This window comes from Eschrichtius robustus, chromosome 6, assembly GCF_028021215.1.
Source record: "Eschrichtius robustus isolate mEscRob2 chromosome 6, mEscRob2.pri, whole genome shotgun sequence".
Taxonomy (NCBI): domain Eukaryota; kingdom Metazoa; phylum Chordata; class Mammalia; order Artiodactyla; family Eschrichtiidae; genus Eschrichtius; species Eschrichtius robustus.
Genome location: NC_090829.1, coordinates 145582986 through 145608689, shown reverse-complemented (window position 1 = coordinate 145608689; position 25704 = coordinate 145582986). Strand labels below are relative to the sequence as shown.

General features: G+C 58.8%; 2 protein-coding genes across 2 annotated transcripts in view; both read left to right on the top strand.

The window, feature by feature from the left end:
• Nucleotides 1-10336, top strand: part of DNMT3L (DNA methyltransferase 3 like) — a 33305-nt gene extending 22969 nt beyond the window's left edge. The window contains exons 10-15 of the mRNA XM_068545708.1: nt 602-689; nt 1794-1882; nt 4144-4219; nt 4661-4800; nt 8162-8247; nt 10171-10336. Coding sequence (XP_068401809.1) covers nt 602-689; nt 1794-1882; nt 4144-4219; nt 4661-4800; nt 8162-8247; nt 10171-10336 — 645 coding nt within the window. The remainder of the gene's footprint in view (nt 1-601; nt 690-1793; nt 1883-4143; nt 4220-4660; nt 4801-8161; nt 8248-10170) is intronic.
• Nucleotides 10337-15743: 5407 nt separating this feature from the next.
• Nucleotides 15744-23159, top strand: ICOSLG (inducible T cell costimulator ligand). The gene is made up of 6 exons (XM_068545803.1): nt 15744-15906; nt 17295-17335; nt 18524-18889; nt 19594-19872; nt 21891-22061; nt 23008-23159. The coding sequence occupies exons 1-6, from the start codon at nt 15893-15895 to the stop codon at nt 23157-23159; spliced, it is 1023 nt and encodes a 340-aa protein (XP_068401904.1). The 5' UTR covers nt 15744-15892.
• Nucleotides 23160-25704: the final 2545 nt, after the last annotated feature.

The following is a 25704-nucleotide window of genomic DNA, read 5'->3' as shown; positions in this document are numbered from 1 at the left end:
TGTTTCATGAATGGATCCATCGGGTCTCTGCCGGCAGGGTACCCTGCGGGGGAGGGCGGGTGTTACCCGAGGCCTTCCTGGCTCCTTGTCCTCAGCCAGGCTCCTTCATGGCAGGACTCAGGGGCTGGCTCAGGCCTGGCCTGGGAGACGCCTGACACTGGTAGCCTTCAGGAGTGCTGTGTGGCTTGAGGCCCACGTTCAGAGCCCGCAGAGGGGACGGAGAGGGGTCGGGTGAATTCCATGGCCGTGGGTATTCAGAATCCCCCAGGTTTGAGAAATACAAGGGAAGTGGTTTCTCTCGGGATAGAATTATTTTCTTTCTCCATCAGGAAAATCCCCTCGCACCTGCCTTTCCTTTGCTAGAGATGGCCCAGGTTGGGGGGTTGGTGTGGAGGGCAGAAGCCCTTGTCCTGGGGGATGGGTGGGGTCTCACGGAGGCCTGGGGGTCAGCGCAGTCAGGGCGGGGCCAGCCGCCTCGGCGGGTGTGCCATCATTCATCAGGGGAAAAGCTTCTGCAGAGCCAGAAAGAAGTTTTCTTGTCACTCATGAGCTCTATAACCAAGCAGTCAACAGAACATCATGTTTTTTAAAAAATAAATAGGAGAGTCCCCTTGAGATGTACAAAACTGTGCCCGTGTGGAAGAGAGAGCCCGTCCGGGTGCTGTCCCTTTTTGGGAACATCAAGAAAGGTGGGTACAGTGATGTCTGAGGACTGACAATGGAAGATGGGTCTGCCTGGAGTGAGACCCACGGGGGACTGGGGGGGTGGGCGGTGGGCGGGGTCGAAATGTCCCCTGTGTTGCACTTGCTGCATGTTTGAGGCTGGGGGCCTGAGGGTCATTTTCAGGAGGGGAGGGTTGCAGGAGCACCTGGGGCTCCTTCCTTCAGCAGAGATGCCTTGGAAAGAAAATTCACGTAGCAAGACGGTGGGTGTGAAATGCTGTAGTGAGGGCCGTGGGGCCCAGGCCCTCTGCCTAGGACAGCCCTGCCCACGGCCACCAAACCTCAGACACCTCCACATACCTGGCCACCTTATAGGGCTGCCCCACCCCTCGCAGGGTTCCCTGCACCCTCCCTCTCTGCCCAAATCTCCCAGATTGCCCAGGCTGGTCACGTGCTGCATTCCAGCCTTGCCTGGGTGTCCTGCCCCTCTGTACCCTGAGCAGACCCCACCTGCTGGTGCCTTTGGAAATACTATGGATTCTCCTGGGCCCGGCAGATGTAAGAAGAATCCATGAAAGTACTCCTTGTCTCTGGCCAAATGGAATGGGGGGTAGGGGTCCACCCCGCTTCTGGCACTACGTCCCGTGTCTTGCGTAGTGTGGTCACAGTGGCCTCATGCACACCCGTGTTAGGGATCTGGGGGCTGAGACGCACAGAGTGGGCACAGCTTTCCCCTGAAGGAAGCCCATGGCCGCCCAGCCTTCAAGTCCCTGCCCGGACGAGGCATCCTTAGTTCAGTTTGTTAAGATTCTTTCTGGGCTAGTTGTCCCATGCCCAGGCTGCAAACACCCCTGCAACTCAGCCGTGTCACACAGCCCAACCAGGTGACATCAGCGTGGACTGCCATCACCCAGTGGTTTCCTAACCCAGAGAGTGACATTGCAGCCAGGAGGGCCTGGTTTTGCAACAAATTGCTTGACTTTCTGAAATCAGTACTCGGCGGAGTTTGCCTGCTCAGCCCTGTCATGCCGTTGAAAAGATAAAGTCTGCTGGCTAACGGCAGCCCTTCAGTTCCACATTCGGTCAAAAACCAGTGTCAGCCCTGTGTGTCCCCTTTGCTCCCCACGCAGAGCTGATGAGTTTGGGCTTTTTGGACTATGGTTCTGAGCTGGGAAAACTGAAGCATTTGGATGATGTCACCAACGTAGTAAGGAGGGACGTAAGTACTGCTGTGTTTCTCCAGGCACCAACGTGAGAGCAGACGGCAGGGTGGGGGGGTGGTGCTTCTGGGGTGGGGGGGACTGGACAGGAGGAGGAGGGGGAGGTGCAGCCCGGATGCTCCGTCCCCAGCAGGGCCCACCTGGGGGGTGTCGACCCCCCACGGTGGGAGAGCTGAGAGAGGCATGTCCGCGGCCCCCCGCTGCCCACCGCCCAGAGGAGAACCATTGGCCAAACCTCCTGCCCGACGTGTTGAAATCCAAGGGGCCTATCCCACCACCTGTGATGGTGCCGCCCAGGGAGGGGGATTCCCCCCCCCCCCCCAGCCCTTTCTCTAAAATAAAGTGCTGAGTCTTGAACACAACCACCACTGATTGTTTGAAAATGTTCTCCAAGCGCTGTCATGAAATGTTCTGGCTCCCTCGAAGGCTATTTCCTGCTGTCCTGGACGGCGGCCTTGGAGGAAGGGCCTAAAAATGACTCAGCAGCTGGGCCAGAGCCGCTGCAGATGGGCGAGGGCCAGGACGCCTCCTCTGTGGCCTCAGGGCAGGAAGACCTGGTCCGTCACCCGCTCGCCCACACAGCCTCTCACACGAGAATTAAAGCCTGTCATCCCCAGAGCCCGACAACCACAGACACGGGGTCAGAGGGGCCGGAGTACTGGCCATAGAAGGTGGCAGCAAGGAAGCAGCCAATGTGGGGGGACCCACTTCACCCCCAGGCTGCCGGCAGGGCCTCTCAGCTCTGCTCCCCGTCTGGCCGGGGGGCCGTGTCCCAGGGGCCAGCCCTCCTCTCTGGCTGAGACTGGAGACGCCCCCCTCCTCCGTCCCCCTGGGGTCTGCCCTGCCCCTAAGCCCAGGACAGCTCTCTTCTTGCCCCTCCGGCCCCTTCGGACGTCCCACCAGGAAGCATTTCTGGAGCCTGCGCCCAGCCGCACGCTCGTCCCAGGCCCCCCAGGGCGGGGTCCTCCCTCCCAGGGCAGGACGGTCAAGGCGGGACCGGAGAGTGACACGAGCCCTCCCCAAGTAGCAGAGCTGCAAGCACAGATCAGACACGGAGGGGCTCTCGCTGGCGCAGCCGAGGGTCTAGACACCCCCTCCCGTAACGAGCTTTCACGTCTCAGGGGCGACAGTGGCTCACGTGTGTCCTCATCGCTCAGTTCCCCAGCGACCAGTCCTGGCTTCACTCCTTTTTCACGAGGCCTGTAAAATGGGCTTTCCCACCGTGCAGCCCACCCTAGAGATGGGGGTGTCCGGCTTCCGCGTCTACACAGCCACACCTGGCTGCGGGTGTCGGGGGATTTAAAGTGCACACCGGTGGGTTCTCAGGGACAGCGGGGTGTTCCCTCTAAGACCTTGCTTCCTTCACGACCTTTCCTGGGGTCATTTCAGTAGCCACCTTCGTGGAGAGTGTTGGGATGCGGGTCCCGGGCCCCCAGCCCATGCTCACCTCCTCTAGCCCCCTTACCCCTTTCCTGTCCAGACCCCCTGCTGTACTTGCGCCGGTCAGCAGGCTTCACTGGAGCCCGGTGCCCAGTTGCCACCAGGAGCGCGCCCGGGTCAGGGTCAGAGCTGACTGCGACAAGGCACGTGAGGTCAGGGGCACGTGAGGCCGGGGGCTAACGTCGGGTGTTGGCTTCTGTTAAGTGACTTGGGGAGGGTCCAGGGAAGCCACGTCTGCTCTGGACGGGCTGCTGTCAGAAAGCCAGGGATCCAGTATTTGGGTCTCTCAATTGTTTTCCAAGAAGAATGACACAGGCTAGAGTCTCTAACCGGGTCCCTCAGTCACCTGGGCCCCTGATGGGGGAAAGGGCATCCTCAGCGTCTCAGCTCAGGTGGGACTGTAGGGGCCTGGACAGGGCTGGGGGGCGGGGGAGGTGCAGCAGGGGCGGCTCGCGCTTGCCAGGGAAGGCTGCCTGCTGCCCGGTGACCCATCAGGGCTTCCACCTGTATTTCCCAGCAACACACAGAATCCGCATGAATCCTTGGGGGCCCCGTGTCACCCTCCCTGGAGGGTCTGTAAGGGCGACGCCCAGCACAAAGGTTCCCAGGGCTCTGCTGAGGGCCGGCCTCCCTGAGATGATAGAGAAAGCGGGGCTCCCTGCACCCCCTGAACCAAGGGGCGGGTCTGACCCGGTGGGTTTCACCGCCCCCCGACCCCTTCCATGAGGGTCAGCCTGAATCACACGGTCAGACAAACAAGGTGCCGGGCCCCGGGGGGAGGAGCTCTCTGCCCTCCTGAGCCGCCCGTGTTCTCCTGCAGGTGGAAGGATGGGGCCCCTTCGACCTCGCCTACGGCTCTACGCCCCCGCTGGGCCACGCCTGCGACCATCCCCCAGGTAAGAGACCGTGGCGTTCTGCACAGATTCCAGAGTCTCCTGTCCGCCACGCCCTCCTCAGGAAGGGCAGGAATTGCAAACTGTCTGCATTCTTAAAAAATCAGCTTTATTGGGGTATCAGAGACATACGTCAATTGTCCGTATTCAGTGAGTACAGCGTGGTGGGTTCTGAAGTGCATACCCTGTGAGCCATCACCACAACCAAGACAGCGAGTGGGTCCGTCACCCCAGGGCGGCCTGGAGTCCCTCCCACCCTGTCCGCAGGGCTGTGTGTCCCTGTGGGGCGTCGCCCAGCCTCCCGCACCTGCGTTGTCTCCTACCGCCCGCCTGTGCCCTCGAGGCTGCGGGGAGCAGGCGGCCCCGCCCCCACCAGAGCCCCGCCCTTGCGTCCCAGGTCCCTCCAGGCAGAGCCCAGACCCACCTGATTGCCCCCCACCCCAGCGTGGTACCTGTACCAGTTCCACCGCATCCTGCAGTACGCGAGGCCCCGGCCAGGCAGCCCCCAGCCCTTCTTCTGGATGTTCGTGGACAACCTGGTGCTGACCAAGGATGACCGCATCGTGGCCACTCGCTTTCTGGAGGTGGGTGCGGGCCGCGGCCTCCCCGAGGGACCCTTGGGGCCCCTGGGGGGCACCGCTTAGGTCCCGGTCCCGAGGCCTGGGTTTTCAGAGTTCACAGGGCCCGCGAGGGCCGTCTCACCACTGAGGTCCCAACAGTGTCTTTGCACTGCTCTGGATTTAAGATCCCGCCACCTCGGGTCATGTCCTTCTCCTCCCCGCCACCCCATCTGTGCACACGCACACTCACGCGTGCACACACATCACACTCGCACACTGCAATGCGCAGTGCACCGGTCAGTTACACACACACACGCTCAAACCCATCCTGGGGCACCGATGGCCTTGCTGTTTCTGTCCCCAGGCCCAAGTCCTGACCGTTAGAGCAGCCACTTTTGGACTCAGTGACCGGTTTGTCCAGGGCTGACCTGGCCCGTCCCTCCCAGCTGACCCCCACACAGGACAGCCCCAGGCCAGGCCGGGGGTCCCCGCAGTGAAAGTCTCCTGGCTTCCCCACCCCTGCTGTCCCCACTGCACTTCTCTTCGGGTCCTTGGCCACCTCCAGGACGTCTTCACAAACCTACACATCTGCCCGCCCCGCTGCCCTGCGTCGGGCTTTTTTCACTTAACCGTTAACCTTGGAAATTGTTCTGTTGGAAAAGTACCCTTCTCACTCTTTGTTTTGACGTATGTGTTTTGTTTCGTGCAGTTTTACTTTGTATGGATGTGAAAAATGCCTTTAACCTGTTCCCGGGAACAGATAGTTGGGCTGTTTCCAATCTCTTGCTCTTACAAACAATGCTATGAGGAGGGGGCGTGAGTGGGGACGTCTGCGGGGTGGATCCCGGAAGTGAGATTGCGGGGTCCATTTGCCGTTTTCAGGGATGCCTGCCGCTGTCCTGGGAGGGTGTCCGCGCAGACCCACCGGCGGCCGAGCTGCCGTTTCCCTCACCCGGCCACGGGGTGTCCCCAGCTCTCTGCCCTCCCTCGCCGTGGCTCCCAAAAGTCCTGTTCTTCTTCCCTCCTCTGCAGTTGGGATTTTCCATTTTGTATCTTACTGGTTTTGTATCTTACTGGTTTGATTCAAGAAACTATTGATCTCTCTACATTAATTTAGCTTCTGCTGCCTTCTTGGATTACTTTGTGGATGATAGTGGTTTATAGTTGATTCAGTTAGACTTTCTAGGTATTTGAGCAGATTATCTGCCAGTTGTGATAGTTTTTTCTTTCTAATTTTGTACCTCAGATACGTTCTCTTGTCTCACATTGAATCACAGTAGTGATGGGACATGCCTGCCTGGTCCCTGACTTTCACGTAAATGTTTCCAGTGTTTCTCTACTAAGCTGATGCTGGCTTTGAGGGCGAGGTTGATAAATTTCACTATGTTAAGGAAATTTCCAGAAGTCTCCCTTGATTTCTATTTTTTGAGCCATTTTATCAAGAATAATTGTTGGATTCTGTCAAATGTTCTTTTTTACGTCTAAGGAGATAATTAAATTCCTTCTTTAGATCTATTAATAGGATATAATATACTAATAGATTTCCTAATAGTGATCCGTCCTTGCATTCCTGGAAAATGCCCACTTAGTTGTGGTGTATGGCTGTTTTGACGGATTGCTGAAATCTGGTGAACAGCATTTTCTGTAGGATTTTTTGCTTTGACGAGCACGAGAGAGGTGGGTGTGTGAGGTTTTCTTGTTTTGTGCTAGTTTTATTGGGTTGGGATGTCAATGTTAAGTTCGCTTCATAAAAATATTTTAAAATTTGACAGACTTTTCCTGTGCAGTTGCCGGGATTGGTCGTTGTTGCCATTGTTTTAAAACGGGACCAACTCTTCTGTGGGAACTAATCTGTTAAGATTTTCAATCTTTTCTGAGATCAATTTGGTAAGTTATGTTTTCCCGGAATATCACCCGTTTAATTAAAGTCTAAAAATCATTTTCATAGGGTTGAGCAAAGTGGCCTCACGATTCTCTTACTTTCTTCCGCATCCGTGGTTATTTCTCCTTTTTAGGAAGCCTGGAATTTTTAAAAACTGACATGTCACCACATACCAGCAGTCATGATGAGGCTTGTAAGGTGACCTGTTTACTGAAAAATCTATGAATAGTAATCATGAGTCCAGACAAAACGCACAGTCTCCAAACCTGGGTGCCAGCCATCAGCAAACTTGGAGGGCAGCAAGGATACCGGCTCTTGATTGTTTTGTGAGCACGTTTGGTAGATTGGAATTGGTCCCAAATCAGAAGTAGGCAAAAAAGAGACCTTTCCAGGCTTCCCTGGTGCCGCAGTGGTTGAGAACCTGCCTGCCAATGCAGGGGACACGGGCTCGAGCCCTGGTCTGGGAAGATCCCACATGCCGCGGAGCAACTAGGCCCATGAGCCACAACTACTGAGCCTGCGCGTCTGGAGCCTGTGCTCCGCAACAAGAGAGGCCGCGACAGTGAGAGGCCCGCGCACCGCGATGAAGAGTGGCCCCGGCTTGCCACAACTAGAGAAAGCCCTCGCATAGAAACGAAGACCCAACACAACCAAAACTAAATAAATAAATAAATAAATTTAAAGTCCAAATTTATTAAAAAAAAGAGACCTTCCCACGTGTCCTGTCACTGCTCCCACCTTGCTGTGGAACCACATTCCTGCTGATGGCAGGCAATAGCTAGACGTGCCCAATACAGGACTGTCTCTTTCTGCCCTGCGCCTGATGGTACATCCAGGTGTGAGCTCTCCTCCCGGCCAGGTGTCTGGACACGGGAGGAGACTGATGTGTCCAGGGATGGTCAGACTTGGGAATGGTCCACGTGGGCCTTTCTGCACGCCCCACCGCTCCGAGTCTGGAGAGGTAGAGTTCGGGCCACCTGGTTGGGTGTCGGGGACTGGATGACCTCCCTCCTGCCACGGCTCCCCCCCAGCCCCTCCTTCCGTGACCTTCTGGTGCTTTCTAGGGAGACTGTGGCCCCAGGATCTAGGCACTCCCTTGGCTCCTGTGGGCATCGTGAAGCATCGGCCCTTTAGGAAACACTGCTGTCTGCCCACAAAGCCTCTTATCTGCCTGAGAGGATGTATCTCTTGGCTCAAAGAGCAAGGACTTCTTTGTCCTTCATGGGAATCCACCTCTGCCGTGGAGCAGGCGGGGGGGTCCCTGGGCCAGGTGACCTGTGGGAGTGAAAATAATCTACCAGTTAAAAGGTCTAAAATAACATCTCGGCTTTTTTCCTTATAAGGTGATTTATAAGAAAAAAGATGTGACACGTAAGCAATGTCGACTGGGAGACATAATCGGTCTGGGAGGCCCAGGACGCTGTTCTGGGCTCAGGTGTGGTGCCCACGGTGGCTGAGGCCTGTGGGTCCCCCCAGTTCAGAGCTGATGTTTTTATCCCTCAGGCTGACCCGGTGACCATCCAGGACGTCTATGGCAGCACCATCCAGAATGCCGTGCACGTGTGGACCAATATCCCCGCCGTGAAGAGGTATTTCCTGTGCATTTGCGGTCCCTGGAATCTTGGAGGGACACCGGCTGCTTCGGGTTCACTAGGGAAACAAGTCTGAGAGTGCAAGAGAGCGGAGGGTTTTCTACACAGAGCCGTGCCCGGGGCAGCCTCTGTGCCCAGGTCAGGGGCCGCCCCACAAATTCTGGACAAGCTCAAGGTCAGCGGTGCCCCCTTTCCACTTTGGGGACCTTCTCCCTGTTTCTGCACTGGTGCCTTCTGAGCGTCTCACCTCCGGACGAACCCCTGGATGGGAGCCACGCGGCACGTGTGCCCCGGTCCCAGTCCCCACTCCCCAGGCTCCGGGCACCTGCCTCGCCCCGCACAGCCCCACACTCACAAGCGCGCACTCACTCACAGGCTCACACTCATCACACACAGAGCACACACTCACACAAGCCCACATCCTCACGGGCACCCCACTGTGTGCGTTTGGGCCGCACTGAGCTTCTTTCAGCCCCTCAAACAGGCCTGCCTTGGGCTTTCACACACACACATACACGCACACGCATGCGTGCACACACACACACGAGTACACACAAAGTGCACACGCACACACACGCGTTCGTGCACAGACAGGCGCACACACGCACACACGGCCTTCTGTGCTCCTGGAACATTCTCAGGACTGGCGATTCTCACGCACGTCCCCTCGCCACCCCTGCACACCCACAGCCCTGGTCCGGCCGCCCCGCTGCTCCAGGCAGCCTTCCTGCTCCCGGGACCCTGCCCTCCTCCACTGTCCCTGCCACACACTGCCCCCCAGAGCCCTTGAGGAGAAGGCCGTCTCCTCCCCCAAGCCCCATGCGTCTGGCCTTTGCCCTTGTGTTGGACCAACGTTGCCTGCATCTTCCAGGACAGTAAGCCATGGGTCCTCCTCCTGACAGCGCCTGGAAACTTCTTTTCACCACCTCCCAGTGCCAGCCTTCTCCCTGCTCACGCTGTGGCGCCCACCAGGCCCCCAGCCAGGACTGTAGCGGGGAGGTGGGGAGCCAGGTGGAGCAGATTCCGAAACATTATCTTTTCGGAAGACCTGAGGGTCACCCCACCTCCTCCACGGTGTCTCCCCACTTCTCTCCCCTGGAGGTGGGTGGCAGGGCCTGGGCCCCAGGAACGCAGCAGGTGCTTCCCTTCAGGCTCACATTGTCTCAGTCGTGAGGGAGAGCCCCCTCACCGGAAGTAGGGACGGTTTTGCTGGGATGATGGGCAGCTGCCTTCAGACAGCACCGGCCTCCCTTGGACAGTGGAGCTGCCCCACGGAGGCGGGCAGGGAGGGCACCAGGAGGGGTGCTGTGTGTTTCTGGCACCTTGTCCGTGGCCTTCACCACCCCCCCCCCCAAACTGAGCCGAGAAATGTTCCCCAAGTCCAGCGAGGTGCCAGGCGCCACATCTGCGAGACTTGAGTCCCCAGGGTTGCATCACATGACGAGCGGGGTCCCTGCTGCGTGGCCCTCCGGCACAGGCAGCCCGGGGCCCGCAGGCAGCCGTGCTCAGCTCGGCTGCAGCAGAACCCTCGGGAGGGCCATGGAACACCGCTTGACCAGCCTTGCCCGCAAGTCCCGCCCTCCCTTCTCTGTGGTTCTGCTCCGTGGTGGCCTCTCCACCCTGAAAGTGAGACCTGCTGAGCTGGGCTGGTGGTCTGCCCTTGGGGACCCTCTGTGCACCCGTCTCGAGTGACAGGCCCCTCCCTGGGAGGGGTGTGGGAGCCATCGTCCCCTACTGCCTAGGACATGCTTGTCATCCCACCATGGGGTGAAAAACTCACAGAAGGCAGGTGGGGTCTTTCTCTCAGAGACCTCGGGTAATCTAGCGAGACTGGCACCCCCCAGCTTTCCAGGTGCCCGCCCTGCCCACGGTCTCCCAGGAGCCCTTGGGTGGGTACCAAGCCCCCACTCTCCTTCACAGCAGGCATTCAGCTCTGGATTCCCAGGAGGAATTATCCCTGCTGGCTCAGGACAGGCAGAGAGCAAAGCCCCCCACCCAGGGCCCAGCCATGCTGGTGAAGAATTGTTTTCTCCCCCTGAGAGAATATTTCAAGTATTTTTCAACAGAACTCACTTCCTCTTTATAAATGAGTCATTATACTGTGAAAAAAAAAAAAAAAAAAAAGACTTTTCCTAGAACAAAGACAACTTTCCTTACATTGTCTCTTTTTTCCTTTTCAAATTATTATTTTATTTGCTTAACTTTGGATTTCCCGTAGTTGCTACAGACCCATCATCCCTTTGGGTCTGGAGATACAGGGCCCTGACCCCACCATGACCTTTGGTGGGAGGGGGGGCGAAGCCTTGGGTCTAACTTTGGACAAGACCCTGACATTATCGTGCACGTTGTGCTGCTGGAAATGTTTCTTTGTGCCAGTTGGGAAGTTAAAATATATTTATTATGATCGTTGTGGTTCATTTTTTGGTGTTTTTGTGTATAAGCACAGCCTTTATTTTATTCTGTAGGACACAGGAAAGTATGTGAGAAAGACGAGCAGGACACATTGCTATAACCACGCGCTGCACCTGTGCCATTTGTACACGTAGCCGATGCCGTCACGGCTGCCATGTGCCTTGATGGTTAAAATCACCCACCCTGATTAGAGCCACAGGAAACATCCCAAACCTTTGCAAAGTGTAGATACCCACTCGGTCAGCCAAGTAGGACAGGCTGAACAGAGGGCACGGAGGCCAAGGCCAGGTCCACTCGTGAAGCATGTGACCTTTGGTCCTCCTTAACCCAGAGGGACTTGCCTGCACAAGGCGGGGTCCCAGTTTGCCCCGGGCTCTGGTGAGGACAGGACCATTGGAGCATTCACAGAGCCGGCTTCAAATCACGTGTGATGAATCCCAAAGGGGCCTTTCCAGGTTAACCAGAAAACTCCCCAAAGGGACCCAGACTCAGATAGGCACATAGATTCTGCTTGTCCTGGGCGTTACACTGTGACCTGGGGAAGCTTGGGACCAATGCTGGTGCTGATAGTGGTTTGTGGAAGAAAGGTGGGGTTACAGTTGGACTTTCTGAAGGGTGTTTTAAAAGTATCTTGAAATAGAATAGAAGTTGTGATGGTTAATTTTATGTGTTGACTTGGCTGGGCCACGGTGCCCAGACATTTGTTCAAACATTATCCTGGAGGTTTCCGTGAAGGGTTTTGTGGATTACACTGATACTTAAGTCAGTGGGCTTTGAGTAAAGCAGGTTACCCTCCACAGTGCGGGTGGGTGCTGTGGTCTGAACTCATCTGTTGATCCTAACCTAACCTAACCTTCAAGGTGATCCCATTAGGAGGTTGGGCTTTTGAGAGGTGACTCCAAAATGGGATTAGTGCCCTTACAAAAGAGGCCCCAGGGAGCTCCCTCCCCCCTGCCCACGTGTGGACACACGAGAAGTGTGTGACCGTGAAAGGGGCCCTCACCCGACCCTGCCAGTACCTGACCTGCCACTTCCAGCCTCCAGAGCTGCGAGCAGGACGTTTCTGTTGTTTACAAGCTGCCTAGTGTGTGGAATTTCATCATAGTGGCCGCATCAGACTGAGACAGTCCCACGCCATCAAAGGCCTAATCTTCCCTGAGCAAGAAGGAACTCTCTCCGAGCACAGCTCTTCCCGGGCCTCCAGCTGGCCAGCTCACCCTGCAGGTTGTGGGTTTATCAGGCCACCATAATTACATGAGCCAATTCCTTGAATAAACTGTCTCTCTTCCTATTTCTCTCTCTCTCTCTCTCTCTCTCCCTCTCTCACACACACACACCCCCCACACACACACGGAGAGCCCTGGCCGATAGAAACATCTTCATCTTCATGAAGACCTTCTCTCCAGGCTAGCAGGAGGACAATACCGGGCTCTGATGTCACAGGTCTCCCGTCCAGGGGCTAAAGGTCTGTCATGAAACCAAGGTCATGGCAGCCCCAGAAAACACGGAGGGCCAGTGGGGACAGGAGCATCTGAGCACAGATGAGACCCTCCAGGGAGGCCAAGCTCTGGGACCAAACTGACCACAGAGACGGGCACTCGTGTCGGCAGTTGATGGGACAGGGCTGGGAACAGCTGCTTCCACCCAAGGCAGCCAGTGCCAAGGGGCCCGATCTGCCAGTGTCAGCTCTATGTCAGCGTGCTCCCAGGCGGGGCCCAGAGCCTCTCAAAGCAGCTTTATATCTTCTGCTCTCTCTCAAATACCTTGAGATTCTGCCTCTAAGTATTTAATCCCACCTACAGAGGCCCCTTGTGACCCCCTGTGGTCATCTGAATAATGACCCCAGAAAGATGTTCCTGTCCTAAATCCCAGAACCTGTGAATGTCACCTTACAGGGCAAAAAAGGACTTGGTTGCTGTGATGAGATGGAAATGGAGAGACTGCTGGATTATGTGTGATCCCGAAGGCCCTCGCCAGGGGTGGCCGAGGAGACCTGACCCCATATAGAGAAGGCCATTGCCATGGGGGCAGAGACGCAGCTGCAAGCCAGCGGGCGCCTGGGGCACCCGGGGCGGAAGAGTCAGGAAGGACCCTCACCTCCAGCCCCCCGAGAAGCGCTGGTTCAGGCATCCCGCCTCCAGAACTTGAGAGGGTGCATTTCTGTTGTTTTAAGCCCCGAGTTTGAGGTAATGGGGTCTTGCTTCTGCGTCTGCACCCAGAGCCTTGAATCTTCAGCACAGAAGCAACTCCGGCTTGGTTCCCAGGTTAGCCTAGATAGCCTTCCGGGTGGGCTTCTCTCTCCGGCCCCCCCACAACACACACCCCCGCCCCGCTGCCTGAGAAACAGTCACGGGTGAAGCGCAAGAGAGGAAAACCTAACCTCACCCGCAGGAAGCCTCCTGAGGGCTGTTCTGTGTGTTCATTCGTCTTGAAATCCTCTGTTTATAAGCCACGTGCCAGTATTGGTGTGAATGCTTTATGTGTATTCACTCACAATCACCACGTATCAACTTAGCTGCTTTATGAGGAAGACGTTATATAACTATCACCACTTCGCAAACGGGGAAACACAGGCACAGAGGGGTTACCAGTCTGAGGTTCCTGGGGCTGATCTTCTACCCACTCCCGGGGTGTCCCTCCCCGCCGCCGCCCCGGTCCTGCTCGGATATCCCCTTCCAGCCCAGCTGCACTCCCTACCGCTTGCCTGCCTGCTCAACAAACAGCGCGTTCCTTGGGCCCAGGGTGCCCACTCTTGGGTGGGCCTGGCAGCAGCACTTGGCCCTCTGGGGTCCGGGGAGGAGGGCTTCCCAGGAAGCCAAGCCTGACCCCTTCCCCACAGCAGCCGGCCGCTCCGCGGTGTTCGCCCCCTGAAGCCCCCCGCGCTCCCTCCCCCGCTGCCCTGGGGCCGTGCCCCCGCTGCACGATAGGGCTGCAGCCCAGGACGCCAACTGGGCGCCTTTCCTTCCCCGCTCCACGTGAGCCGACACTGTGAGGGAGGCTTTAACCGAGGGGGACTCTCCATCCCCCAGGACCCGAGGTTGCGTGTGGGGTCCACCCCTCCCGCTCCCCAGCACTGCGGGTAGGGTGGGGATCTTGGTGGGAGCGGGACTGGACCCAGGAAGGCGGGAGGTGTCGGACCCAGCCGGTCCCTTGTCCCTTCCTCCCCACCTGCGGGTGATGCTGGGTTGGCCCTCCCCAAACGCGGTCCTCCTCTGCCAGCTGCTGCCAACCCCGGGGGAGGGGATCTAAGGCCACCGATATCACGCCCCCTCCAGCCCTGCTGGGCCTGATACGGTGACCACCTCATCACCAAGTGTCCCCGCTGCGTTTGTTCTAGACGCGGCATTGGTTTTCCGGCTCTGGGGATGGGCAGCGTCCTGAGACCCCATCTCTGATCTGATTTATACCCACGCCCGGTTCTCCTGGCCAGATCTTACTTTTCCTCCTGGCCCCCATCTTTCAACCCCTTCCTGATGCCCCCCACCCAAGTTCAGGCTGTCTGTGCCCTCACTGGACACTTGAACGGGAGCCCTGGCCGGGACCCTTGTCCCTTCTCCTCCCCCCCACCAAAGGGAGGATAGATCCTGCTTGGCCTCTCTAAGTCCCCCACCCCAACCTGCAGCCTGACCTGGGAGGGGCGAAGTCCCTGCGCTTTAGGACCGCAGGCCCCCCCCCCCCCGGCCACCTGCAGCCCCCACCCTCCTCCGCAGCAGCTTCCGCGTCTCCCAGCCCAGCTCTTCTGCTTCCTTGTCTTGTTTGCTCTTGTCGCCACAGAAATGTTCATTTCCACCAGGCAGAGATTCTCTTATCTTAAGCTTTTCTCTTTAGGACTCACATAGGCCGCGTGTGGTAGGTGGGCACTAAATCTTTGTTGAAAGAATGACAGCATGCAGGTGGCTGGGGCCAGGGGAGCCCCCCTGGGCTCTGCCCTCACTTTACACCCTGCCTCTCCTGCTCCCCAAAGGCTGGCCTCAGCACCCCCACCAGCCTGGGCCGCAGGACACACCCCTGGCACCTGCTCCACCCGACGGGAGCCTCCAGACCTGAGGTGGGGAGCCTGGGAGCCCAGGCCCTTCGGGGGCGGCCTCTTGCCTCACGGCTCCACCCACTCACCTCGCCGGCAGGCACCTGGCCGGTGCGGGAGGAGGGCGGGGGAGCACTGCCTCAGCTGGGCCTGCAGAGAGGAGGCCGTGTAGACGGGGAGGGGTGGGCAAGGAAGGAAACAGGGCGTTTGCCCCTAGCTCCGGGGCTCCACGCCGCCTTTCCCAGACGAGAATAAAAAAAAAAAAAAAAAAGAGTGACGAGTCCCACACGCTTGGAGGAGCAAAGACGAACTGGTTTCCACGCGGGGGGCTTTTCAGAGCCTTTAATAGGCAAATATGCTGCGGCAGGTGGCCCAGGACTGACAAAGGACGCGGCAGCACGGCTGGGTGCGGGGAGACTAGGGCTGAACTGGAAGGTGGAGCCCGCCTGCCTGCCTTCCCTCCTTCCTGCCACTCATTCATTCGTCCCTGAACAGTCGTGGAGCTCTGACTTCACCCAGCGCTGGAGGTCCTGACGGCGTCCCGAGAGCGGGAGGGAGGGCGTGAGCCTGACTCTCAGCGCGCCGCGCCCCGCTGGCTCTCAGGCCGCAGGGGCGGGGGGCGAGCGCAGGCGGAGCCGGGGACGTTCTGCGCGACTCCGGGGCAGCACTGAGCCTCCCACCGCCCCTCCAGCTGGGCAAGCCCTCCCGCAGCGCCCTCGGCCGCCCTCCGCCACCGGACCTTCCCTGCCGCCAACTTGCCGGGGCACCTACTGCGCCCAGGCTCAAGGCCCGGCGGACTTGGAGCCCCACCCTGCAACCCGCGGGGCCCCGACTTACGCCCCCTCCTGGGAAGGGCTGAGCTTTCGGGAGTCAGCATCCAAGCTTCCGTTCCCTCGCGCGGGGCCCGTGGCCAAGGCCGTGGGAGGGACCGGGCCGGGGGTGGGACCAGGGGCGGGGCCCGGATCGGGAGGGCGCTGAGCCGGCGACCAGCTCAGCGCCCAGAGCCTCCGAGGCGCGGCGGGAGCGCGGCGAGTGCTGGCCGCTCCGAGGGCTCCCGCGGCCCGAGGTCGCTCGTGCTCGTGCTCGGAGCTGTCCCGCGGCCCGACGGCTTCCGCGGCCCGAGGTCTCCCTCTGTCCGAGGTCTCTAGCGCTCCGAGAGCTCCCGCCGTCCGAGTTCCCCCGTGGCCCGGGGTCTCCGCCCCCACCATGCGGCCGAGGAGGTGAGCGTGTGCGCGGACGCGCCCTCTGGGCGCGGGGAACCGAGCCCGGCGGCACAGCGGAGGCCTCGGGCTCCGGGAGCGGGGGCGGCACCGCGCGGGGCCGCGGGAGGCGCGGTTACCTGCCGGCGTTGTCCGCCCGGCGGCGCGGGAAGGTGGCAGTGCACGGGTGTGCTCGGGGCGGGGTCCCTGCCGAGGGAGGGAAAGAGGAAAGCTGGGAGAGAAGACGTAGCGACCCACTCTCACTTCCCCCCCTCCCCTCCCCGCCCCCGGCGGTGGCCCAGAGGAAAGAAGGGTGTGACTCTGCTGCGCCGAGGTCGCTCTTATGCCGTCTGGTGCCCACCGACTGGTGACATGCCCCCCGCACGCCTGGGTTTTCCCCCTCCTGCATCAGCAAAGGCAAACTGGGGAAGGTGCCGGCCAGCTGGTCACTCCTGGTCTCTCTCCAGCTGAGGGGGAGGCAACAGCTTTTTGCCAAAATGCCCCCTTCAGGGCAGTCTTAGCGTCGGCAGCCTGTGCTTCCCTTGACGAGCTGGTGAGGCACCCCATCCCCAGGTGTCCCACACGCACAGCCCAGAAGCCCACCCACCCCAGGGCCCCACCCCCCAGTCTCCCCAGTTGGAAATACAGGTAAAGACTATTCCCTCAAGAACGGGAAATAAAAATACTGCAATGTCACAGCCACCTGCCACCCACACCCCTGAGCAGGGGGCCCCGTCTGTGCTTTCTCCTATCTGACCCAACGAGGAGTGGGCTGGGGCAGGGGCAGAGTGGTGACAGGTGAGGCAGGGGCCACCGCTGAGGCGTGCACGGCGCAGAGGCTCCCAGGCTGAAGGTGCCAGGACCCTGGGAGTCATGAGAGGGATCTGCCGGCCCCCAGGCCTGAGCTGTCCACCAGCTCCGCTGGAGCCGCCAGATCTGGTTTCAGATTGATCACGTTCCTTCAGAAGGTTGTCCTGGAGCTCACCCGACCCTGGCAGGGTGGGGGTGGGGGCATCTTACATCTTCTCTGTCTCTCAAACTTCAAATACCCCGAAAGTGGTTTTTTTTCCGATTTTATACAATTTCTTGACTCCATCCCTGCAAAGCCAGGCCACCAGGGGGCTGGTGATTCCCCTCGATACCCTTTATCACACTCTCATAATTGCTTTGAGGGGCGTTTTATTAGCTTGGGAGCTGGTCCCTTGCAGGGGCTGCCAGCCCCTTGGGGCTTGCCTGCTGGGCAGGGGAGGGGTGGTGCTGTCTCCTCTCCCTGAATTCCTGGCTGCCCGGGAACCTGGGCTGATGGGCTGGCTGTGGGTGTATTCCCGCTGGGATGGTGGGTGTAGTCGGCTCCTGACCGCATTCGGGAGAAGCGGGGCTCACCTGCCTTTCTGGTTGTTTTTTCCCAGTCCTGGACTTCTCCTGCTGCTGCTCTGTGGCCTGCGAGCTGGTAAGTGCAGACGGTGCTCTTGCTGGAGACTTCCAAGCCCTTCAGTGCTGAGCAGTGAGGACCGCGGGGTGCAGGTGCCAGTGGGGTCCTCCCCACAGCCCTGCTTGCTTTTCCAGGGGCCCCCAAGCCCAGGGTAATGTGTGGCATTGAGAGCCACCAAGGGGAGCGCTCGGCCAGACCCCGTGGTTCTCGTTTTGTGTTGTGTTTGGGGCAGGCAGAGTGCAGTTCCCCCCAAGTGTTTCAGAACCTCCGCTTTCCAGAGGAGCTGGGAGCTGGGCTTCCTGTTTCTCATGACTGCTTTGCTCCCCAAAGCCACCAGCTTCCAGAAGAGCACAGAATGGGGCTATGGTACCACAGCGGAGACTGAGGCCTTGCCTGGCCTTTCAGCCCACAGGGCTATGGGTCAGGGCACACGGCCACTTTCCCTGCTGGCATTTGAGTGGTTGTAACAGACCACAAAACCTTGCCTTCTCTGATGGAGTTGCAAACACTACTATAATGATATTGTTGAGAAGCTGATGTTTTCTTTTCAAATGTCTGAATTTTTTTTAAAAAACCTTTTTATTTTGAATTCATTGTAAACTCCCAAGAAGTAGCAAAAACAGAGCAGTCCTGGCTGGCCCCCGACATGAGACAGGAAACCAGCCCTGGCGATACATCAGAGCAGCTTACCGCCAGTGTCCCAATTTTTAAACTATTGTTGCTTTCCTATGTGCATCTTTTTTTTTTAAAATTAATTAATTAATTTATTTATTTATTTATTTTTGGCTGTGTTGGGTCTTCGTTTCTGTGCGAGGGCTTTCTCTAATTGCGGCAAGCGGGGGCCACTCCTCATCGCGGTGCGCGGGCCTCTCGCTGTCGCGGCCTCTCCTGTTGCAGAGCACAGGCTCCAGACGCGCAGGCTCAGTAGTTGTGGCTCACGGGCCTAGTTGCTCCGCGGCATGTGGGATCTTCCCAGACCAGGGCTCGAACCCGTGTCCCCTGCATTGGCAGGCAGATTCTCAACCACTGCGCCACCAGGGAAGCCCTGTGCATCTTATTATTAATACATTCCTTCCCTACTGAAATGAGTCAGAATTGGGGTTTGAGTCTTGCAACCCAGAAGCTCCCCCCGCCACTCAATAGGGTGACTTCAAAGTTACGAGTCAAGTGCGGAAGATGAATTCTGTTCTTTTTGGATGCTTGCAGAGATTCAAGAAGAAGAAGTCAGAGCGATGGTGGGCAGTGATGTCTGGCTCAGCTGCATTTACCCTAAAGGAAACAGCTTCGATTTAAATGACCTTTATGTTTACTGGCAAATCAGCGTGCCGGGCAAACGGAACACCAACTCCGTGGTGACTTACTACCTCTCGGGAAACAGCTCTGCCGGCCACGGTGACAACCACTACAAAGGCCGGGCCCGGCTGTCCCTGGACGGCATGAAGCAGGGCAACTTCTCTCTGCACCTGCACAATGTCACCCCCCAGGACGAGCAGAAGTTCAACTGCCTGGTGTTTCGGAAATCCTTAGAATTAGAAAAGATTTTGGAAGTCACGGTCACGCTAAACGTGGCAGGTAAGACGGAGGAGCTGCCAAGCTGATTCCATCCCAGCCTTACGTCCCGGAAGAAGTGTCAGTAAGACCTGTTCTCTGTGGCTCATTCACCCGTGTCTTCCCTTAAAGGAAACCCAGATTCTTCTAGCGGGCTTCTGTTTAAACCATGTGCGCAGCTTAGGTGGTGGAAATATCGTTCAGCTCCTAAGAAAGTTTTCCAGTAGCCTGGAAGGTGCCTGCTTTCTCACAAGAGCTCCTAAGCTTGCTGTCCTTGCCTTGAAACTCTGCAATTCAACCCAAACTAGATGTTTTAATGAAATTAGGAGGGAGTGATATAAGGCACTAAATGAGATCAGAGTTTAGGAAGAAAATTAAAGCCCCTCCACCAAGTTGCTCGGGGCACCGTTCAGTGGAGAGACGGGTGAATTGCCAGCTGACTGTGTCACTAGACTCAAAGGAGGCCAACCCCCTTGGGGTGGGACGTGGGTGCTGGTCGTTGCCCGCCCGGCTCATAGCGCCCCTATTGGTGGGCTGGGGGGGTGGGGCGTGACTCTGGTAGAGCAGGGCCCGCGCTGCTGCCCAGACCACAGCCTTGGTCCCGGCCCTGCTCCGGGGTCCGGGGCACGACGGCTGCCTCCCCGCTACCCTGGCCCTTGGCACTGTGTCCCCCCGCCTCTCTGACCTTCAGAACCTGGCACCCCTCAGCCCATTTCCCTCCCCTGCAGCAAACTACAGCATGCCAGTGGTCAGCGGCCCATCCCAGGACGAGGAGTTCATCTTCACGTGCACGTCCACGAATGGCTACCCGCGGCCCAACGTGTACTGGATCAACAAGACGGACAACAGCCTGCTGGACACCACCCTGCAGAACAGCACCGTGTCCCTAAACGCGCGGGGCCTGTACAACGTGGTCAGCGTCCTGCGCATCGGGCGGAGCACCGTCGACGTGGGCTGCTGCATCGAGAATGTGCTGCTTCACCAGAACCTGACCAGCGGCCAGACAGGTAAGGTCCCGGGGTCTGCACACGGACCCCAACCCAAGGCTGGGGGCCAGGGGTGACTTGGGGGATCTTCTCAGGTGGGAGACGAAGCCCCTCTGAGGTGACTCGGCAGCGGCTTCAGAGGTGGTGACAGGAAGAGGAGGTGACAGGCATCACCGTGCGATGGAGGGCAGGGGCCGGCCAGGTGCTCGGGGCGCTTAAACCCCCCCCTGTGGGGGGGGTTCAGTTTTGGTGACCCATTTCACAGATGAGGGAGTGAGGCTCCGAAAGGTCATGTAACATTTCAGAAGCTGCAGGCCGAGGCGGCGGCAGCGTCAGGATTGAAGCCCCTCCTGCACAGCCACCGCCCCAGCTCTTTGGACGTGTGCCCCCTGGGACGCCAGAACCCTCCTCCACCAGGGGGTCCGGCTGGGCCTGGCTGCCGTCCCAGGCCCCCTGTGGAAGGGCGCAGGCGGGTGACTCCTTCGTAGAAGCCACAGGCTCTCTCAGCCTGTGTGTCCCTGTCACCAGTGTTGAGACGCCAGGGAAGGAGGGGCAGGAGAGCTGGAGGATGGGGGTGTCGGGGGCCTGCCTGCTGCCAAGAAGCCGCCCAGCTGCTGGGAGCCCCCGTGCCCGGGCACTCGCCTTCCTGGAATGCAGGCGCAGCCCTGGGACTCAGCGGTCACGGTTTTCTGGCTACACCAAAGGCCTCCGCTGGCCTCTGCGTCCCAGCCGGTCAGCCGGGCGCAGGGGAAGGGGAACGGGAGGGCCTCCTGGGGCCGTAGTCTCGGCCCAGCTGCTCTGGGGGACAACTGGGAAGCCTGTCAACCCCCATCACCCCACCCTGTGCCCAGACCCTCTGAATCAGCACCTCTGGGCTGTGCAGGCAACAGGACATGTTGAAAAGCTTCCAGATGGTTCTAAGGTGCGTGGGAGGCCTAGCCACCGTCTGGCTCATGGCTTCTCCGGGTTTCGGCAAACACGGGACACTTGTAACAAGCTGCCCGGGGAGGTTATTGCTTGTCTGCCCATGAGAACCACTCTCAAGGGGCACAATGGTTGGACACTGGCACAGGAGGATTGGCCCCCTCGTGCACTGCCAGCGGGATGGGAAATGGTGCAGCCGCCGTGAAGAACAGTCTGCTTGTTCCTTAAAAGTTAGCATGTGACCCAGCAATTCCACCCCTAGGTATGCGCCCCAGAGCGCTGGAAACGAGAATCAAACAAATACTTGTACGTGAATGTTCACAGCAGCTTATTCACAATAACCAAAAGGTGGGATCAACCCAAGTGTCCACGGATGGACGAAGGGCTGTGTCCATCCACACAGGGGAGCGTCCCTCAGCCACGGAAAGGACTGAGGCACTGACCACACTGCAACGTGGATGAACCTTGCAGTTGGTGCTCAGTGAGAGAAGCCAGACACAAAAGGCCACGTAGCGTATGATTCCATTTGTACGAAATGTCCCGTATAGCTAAATCCAAACAGACAGAAATTAGATTAGAGTTTGCCAGGGGCTGGGAGAGAGGATGGGACGTGACTGCTGATGGGTAGGGGGTTTCCTTTTGTGGTGGTGGAAAGTTCTGGAGTTAGATAATGGTTTTGGCTGCATGACCTTGTGAATGTACTAAATGCCACTGAACTGTTCGTTTCAAAATGGTTAATTTTATGTTATGTGAATTTCACCATCTTTTTTTTTAAAGCCAGCAATTAAGCTAGAAAGAATTAAATTAAGTTTAGTTTTAAAAGCCAGGAAGACTGTACTTCCCACCATGCCCATTCCCAGGTGTGGACCTTTAGGAAGGGCTGGGATTACAGGTCACACAGGTAGGGTGAAGGGGAGTGACATCCCAGGAAGAGATGAAGGCTCACCTGAAAGAGGAAACCCTTCTCTCCGTCAGCTTTATAGCTTAAAAATCACAGAATACCTGTGGGAAAGTTTGGTGGATCAATACTTCCCTTAGCGCTCTCTCCTTCAGGATGAAGAAACCCCCTTTTCCTCCTGACCCTACAAGTCCTGGGTTACTTTCCTTTCCTGCAGAAACGTTCACGGGAACCAAGGACAGCATTACAGAGGACCCAGTGGATGACACCCAAGATGCGGTGAACCGGCCCATTCTCAGTGTCCTTGCCGTGCTGGTCGTGGCCGTGGCCATGGCCGTGGCCACGGGCTGGCTGTGCAGGAGCAGATGTCCCTACAGAAGCTACGCAGGTATCGGAGAAGCCCGCGCTGCAGACACTGCACATTTATTTTGTTGGGGTGAGGGTTGGCCTTTGCCAGGATGTTTACAAGCTCTGCGTGGTGTTGCTCTCACGGAAGCGCGGTTTAATAGTGCTCACGCGCGTGAGGATAGCAACCCCAGCGCTCCTGGGTGTGATCTCTGCCTCCGAGATCCTGACACAGCTGCGCCCCAGAAGGGAAGTCCAGTCTCTGGGTCAGGGGGGGACGGCGGACTCCTAATGTGGACGTGGTGTGTCTGTGGAAGCCGAGTTGCCTTCAGTCCCTCAAGGCCGTCTGTTCAGTTCTGGCCAAGCTCGAAGACAGATCCAGAAAGTCTGGGTTTTGACCGTGTAAAACGAAGAAGCAGAACTCACAGTGGGGAGCAGAAGAGCCTAGAATGTGGACCTTGGGACCACCCAGGTGTCACAAGAGGGCCTGAGGGCTGGGGCCTCGGGGGAACCCCTCGGGGGGGCCAGCACAGTCTCCCCAGGTCGGCCTGGTGGTGGAGGTCAGCGGGCATCCCCAAAGGTCTTATTAACTAGGTCGGGCTCCTCCTGGACTCCTGGGGGCGGGGGGGAAGGGGGTGCGGCTGGATTGCAGAGCCCGTGCACAGTGGGAGCTCTGCCTGACGGGAAGGGTTTCTACAGGCCGCCTGGAGCTTCCACTTGGTTGCCAATGCCGTCTGCCCAGAAATACTGCCCACGGCCCCACTGCCAACCCAGCCAGGCCGCTGAAGGCCCTTGAGCATCTTGAAGTGCTTCCCACCCTGACCTCTTACGACGTCTCGTCCTGGAAATCAGGGCGGCCTGAGGAGCCCCTCACCCAAGCAGGAAGCTGGAGGAGCCGTGGAGTGGGGCGCTGCTGCGTCGGGGCCCCTGGGGTCTTCAGAGAGGCCCCCTCACGGCCCGTCCTGAGTGTTTCTGATTTGTCCCAACAGGCGCCCAAGCTGCGAGGCCGGAGCTGGAGCTCACGGGTCAGTTTGCCAGGAGGGAAGGAGACCCGTGGAGGAACTGCAGGTCCACAGGCTCGGGCGAGCTGGGCACTCCACTCTCTCTGTGCCCGCCTTTCCGCACGGGTGCTACTCGATGACCAGGAAATAGGCGTTTCCAGTTTCAGAGACAGTGAAACCCCAAGCGAAGGCCTGTCCCCCTGGCCTTCCTTGGCGTGTAAGCCCGTTCTCTTGCTGACACTGTGCCATGGGATTTTCCAAACGTACAGCTACACATACATGTTAGCAGAGAGCCTGGGACCACAGCCCGCTGCCCCTCCCCAGCTGCCCGGCTCGTCCTCCTGTTCTCCCTCCGTCTCAGCCCCACCCCTCGGGGGCGGGGACTCTCCATTGAGTCCAGACCCTTTGTGCAGGCACCTCTCAGTCCCAGAGCAAAGGTCAGAGTGATTCCCGCCCCAGTTTGGGAAAGTAGCCACACGCAGGGCCTTCGGTTTCAGTTTCCCACTGGCAGGTGCCTCGGGCTGCCAGGGCCTTTGTGGTCAGGCCGGCGGGCTCCATGCCTGAGGCCAACGACCATAGCTCTGAGCCCCGTTTCTCCACCTGTGAGAAGGGTCGTCAGGGGAGGGTGGGCCCGAGGTGAGCACGATGCACACGGCAGTGCCCGCCCACCTGTTCACCCAGGTGATTCCGGGGCACGCGGCTGCCTGGTGCCGCAGCAGATTCCCTCCCGAGGCCACTTTCAGACGATGTGGGACACAGCTTGCCAAAGAATCCGGGCCTGCTGACCTGAGAGTCCGACGGGGCGCCCGTCTGCAGGCGTTTTCAACCCTATTTTCACCGTCCTGGTTCCTGAGAGGATGAGTGTCTGCTTCCGGAGTGAGAATGAGCTGACTCTGCGCACGGCCCTCTCCCCTCTTTCCTTCCAAGAGCACGTGTGACGAGAGCTCCCCCAGGACGTGCCACCAGTGGGGACGTAGGACGGCAGCTTGAGAATTGACCCGGGCAGGCTGGGCAGAGGACACCATCTGCGCCCGTATTGGGGCTGCACGCACAGTGGGCCACCTGGCCTTGTGGGGACACGCGGGCGCCCCCTGGAAGGACCACGCTGACCCCAGGGAGCACGTGGCGGGCACTGCCCTGATCCCAGCGGCCCTTTCAATAGGTGGGCAACTCCTCGGGGATACACGTGCCCCCAAGTAGGTGGGCTCCCCACCTTCGCTGCCAAACACAGAACAAGAAAAGGGCTGTGACGGCTCCTTCCCGCCGCCAGCCCCCGAGAACCTGCAGCGCTTCTCAGCAGCCTGGACCGGACGGGCTTCTGAGGCCGCTCTCTTCCCGGGATGACCTGTGCCAGGCCGTGTTCGCTCCAGGTGCAGGGGCCACGCGCCGGCTCTGCCGGTCAGTCTCCACCCCGAGGACCCGGCGTCTGTGCACACGTGTCCTGAAGCACTGAGCAGTTGGCACCGGAAAAACCCCTGGAATTCATGTCCCTCCAGAATGCTCCCTGGGAGGAAAACCCGACCTCATTTGTTTTGGTCAAAAGCTAGGTTTCCCTCCTCAAAAGCACAATGAAAAAAAAAAACAACGAAAAAACACAGTGGAATTTTGGGAGAAGGTCTGTGCTGGGCGGTGCAGCTGGGCATGGTGGCCCGGGGCTCAGGCTCCGCTGCAGGGAACAGGCAGGCAGGGCTGGGACACACGTCTCCAGCAGACACCAGCACGGACAGGTGACCGTCACAGTCGTTCAAACTGGGGCCATGAGTGGACGGTGGGCGGCCTTCCGGCCGCATGGCAGCCTTTCTTCAAACGCAGCAGCAATTCCCTCGAATCTTGCTGGGCAGCCCCTGCCAGGCCCGCACCGTCACCCAGGGCCCCTCGCGGGCCTCCCCTGGGGACCTGCACAGTCGCGACGGAGACTTCACCTCACGGGCCGGGTTCCTCGGAGCCCGCCGGGCCCCCTGGGTGACTGGAGTGGGGCAGTGGCCAAGTCCACGGAGGCGGCAGCCCGACGCCCTGACCCTGCCCAGGCGGTTTCCACGTTGATTCCTGGATTGCGTCTAGCAGTTCACTGTTTCCAGAAGGTTCTGCAAAGGTGGCTGCCAGGTAACCCCGGTGGGCATGACCCCAGGAAACGGGTCTGTTGCCCCTGGGGTCATCAGCACCAACGGGCACGTGAGGCCTGTGCTCCCCAGACCCAGACTCGCAGCAAACTTAATGAGGCCGGCTCAGCACGGAGCCTGAGCCAACAGTGTCCCAGGAAACTGTGCATGTGTTTTTGTCTGTTTCTGTACCAAAGAGCCCTCACGTGGCTTTTAAATAGGTGTCATGAGGGATCCACACGGACTTTAGCATGAAAGCATTAGAAGACAAGTGTGTTTCCTCAAAGAATGACAGAAGGTGACTCGTGGCACCACGATCAAGAAGCCCGAGGGGCCCTTGAGTGCAGCAGGTGGGGTGCGTCAGGCGGTCGCAGGCCTGTCCCCAGTGACTGTGATGTGACACCAGGACGGGTGCACCTCGGGGCCTCTCCGCCGTCCTGCCCGACCCTGAGAGGCCCCTGGAGATGGTCGGGGCGGGGGTCTCAGCCCGGCAGGACGGGGCAGCCGCAGGCAGACCGAGTGTGCTTCCAGCTTTCCTATCAGAAGGGGTTTCCTTCTTGGGGAAGCGGCTAGGCCGGCCTCCCGC

Bases quoted from the DNA above. Each gene is read 5' to 3' on its own strand.
- ICOSLG (XM_068545803.1), top strand. The intron at 17,336-18,523 runs GTAAGTGCAGAC...GGATGCTTGCAG, and splicing joins GCTCTGTGGCCTGCGAGCTG to AGATTCAAGAAGAAGAAGTC. The intron at 19,873-21,890 runs GTAAGGTCCCGG...CCTTTCCTGCAG, and splicing joins CCTGACCAGCGGCCAGACAG to AAACGTTCACGGGAACCAAG.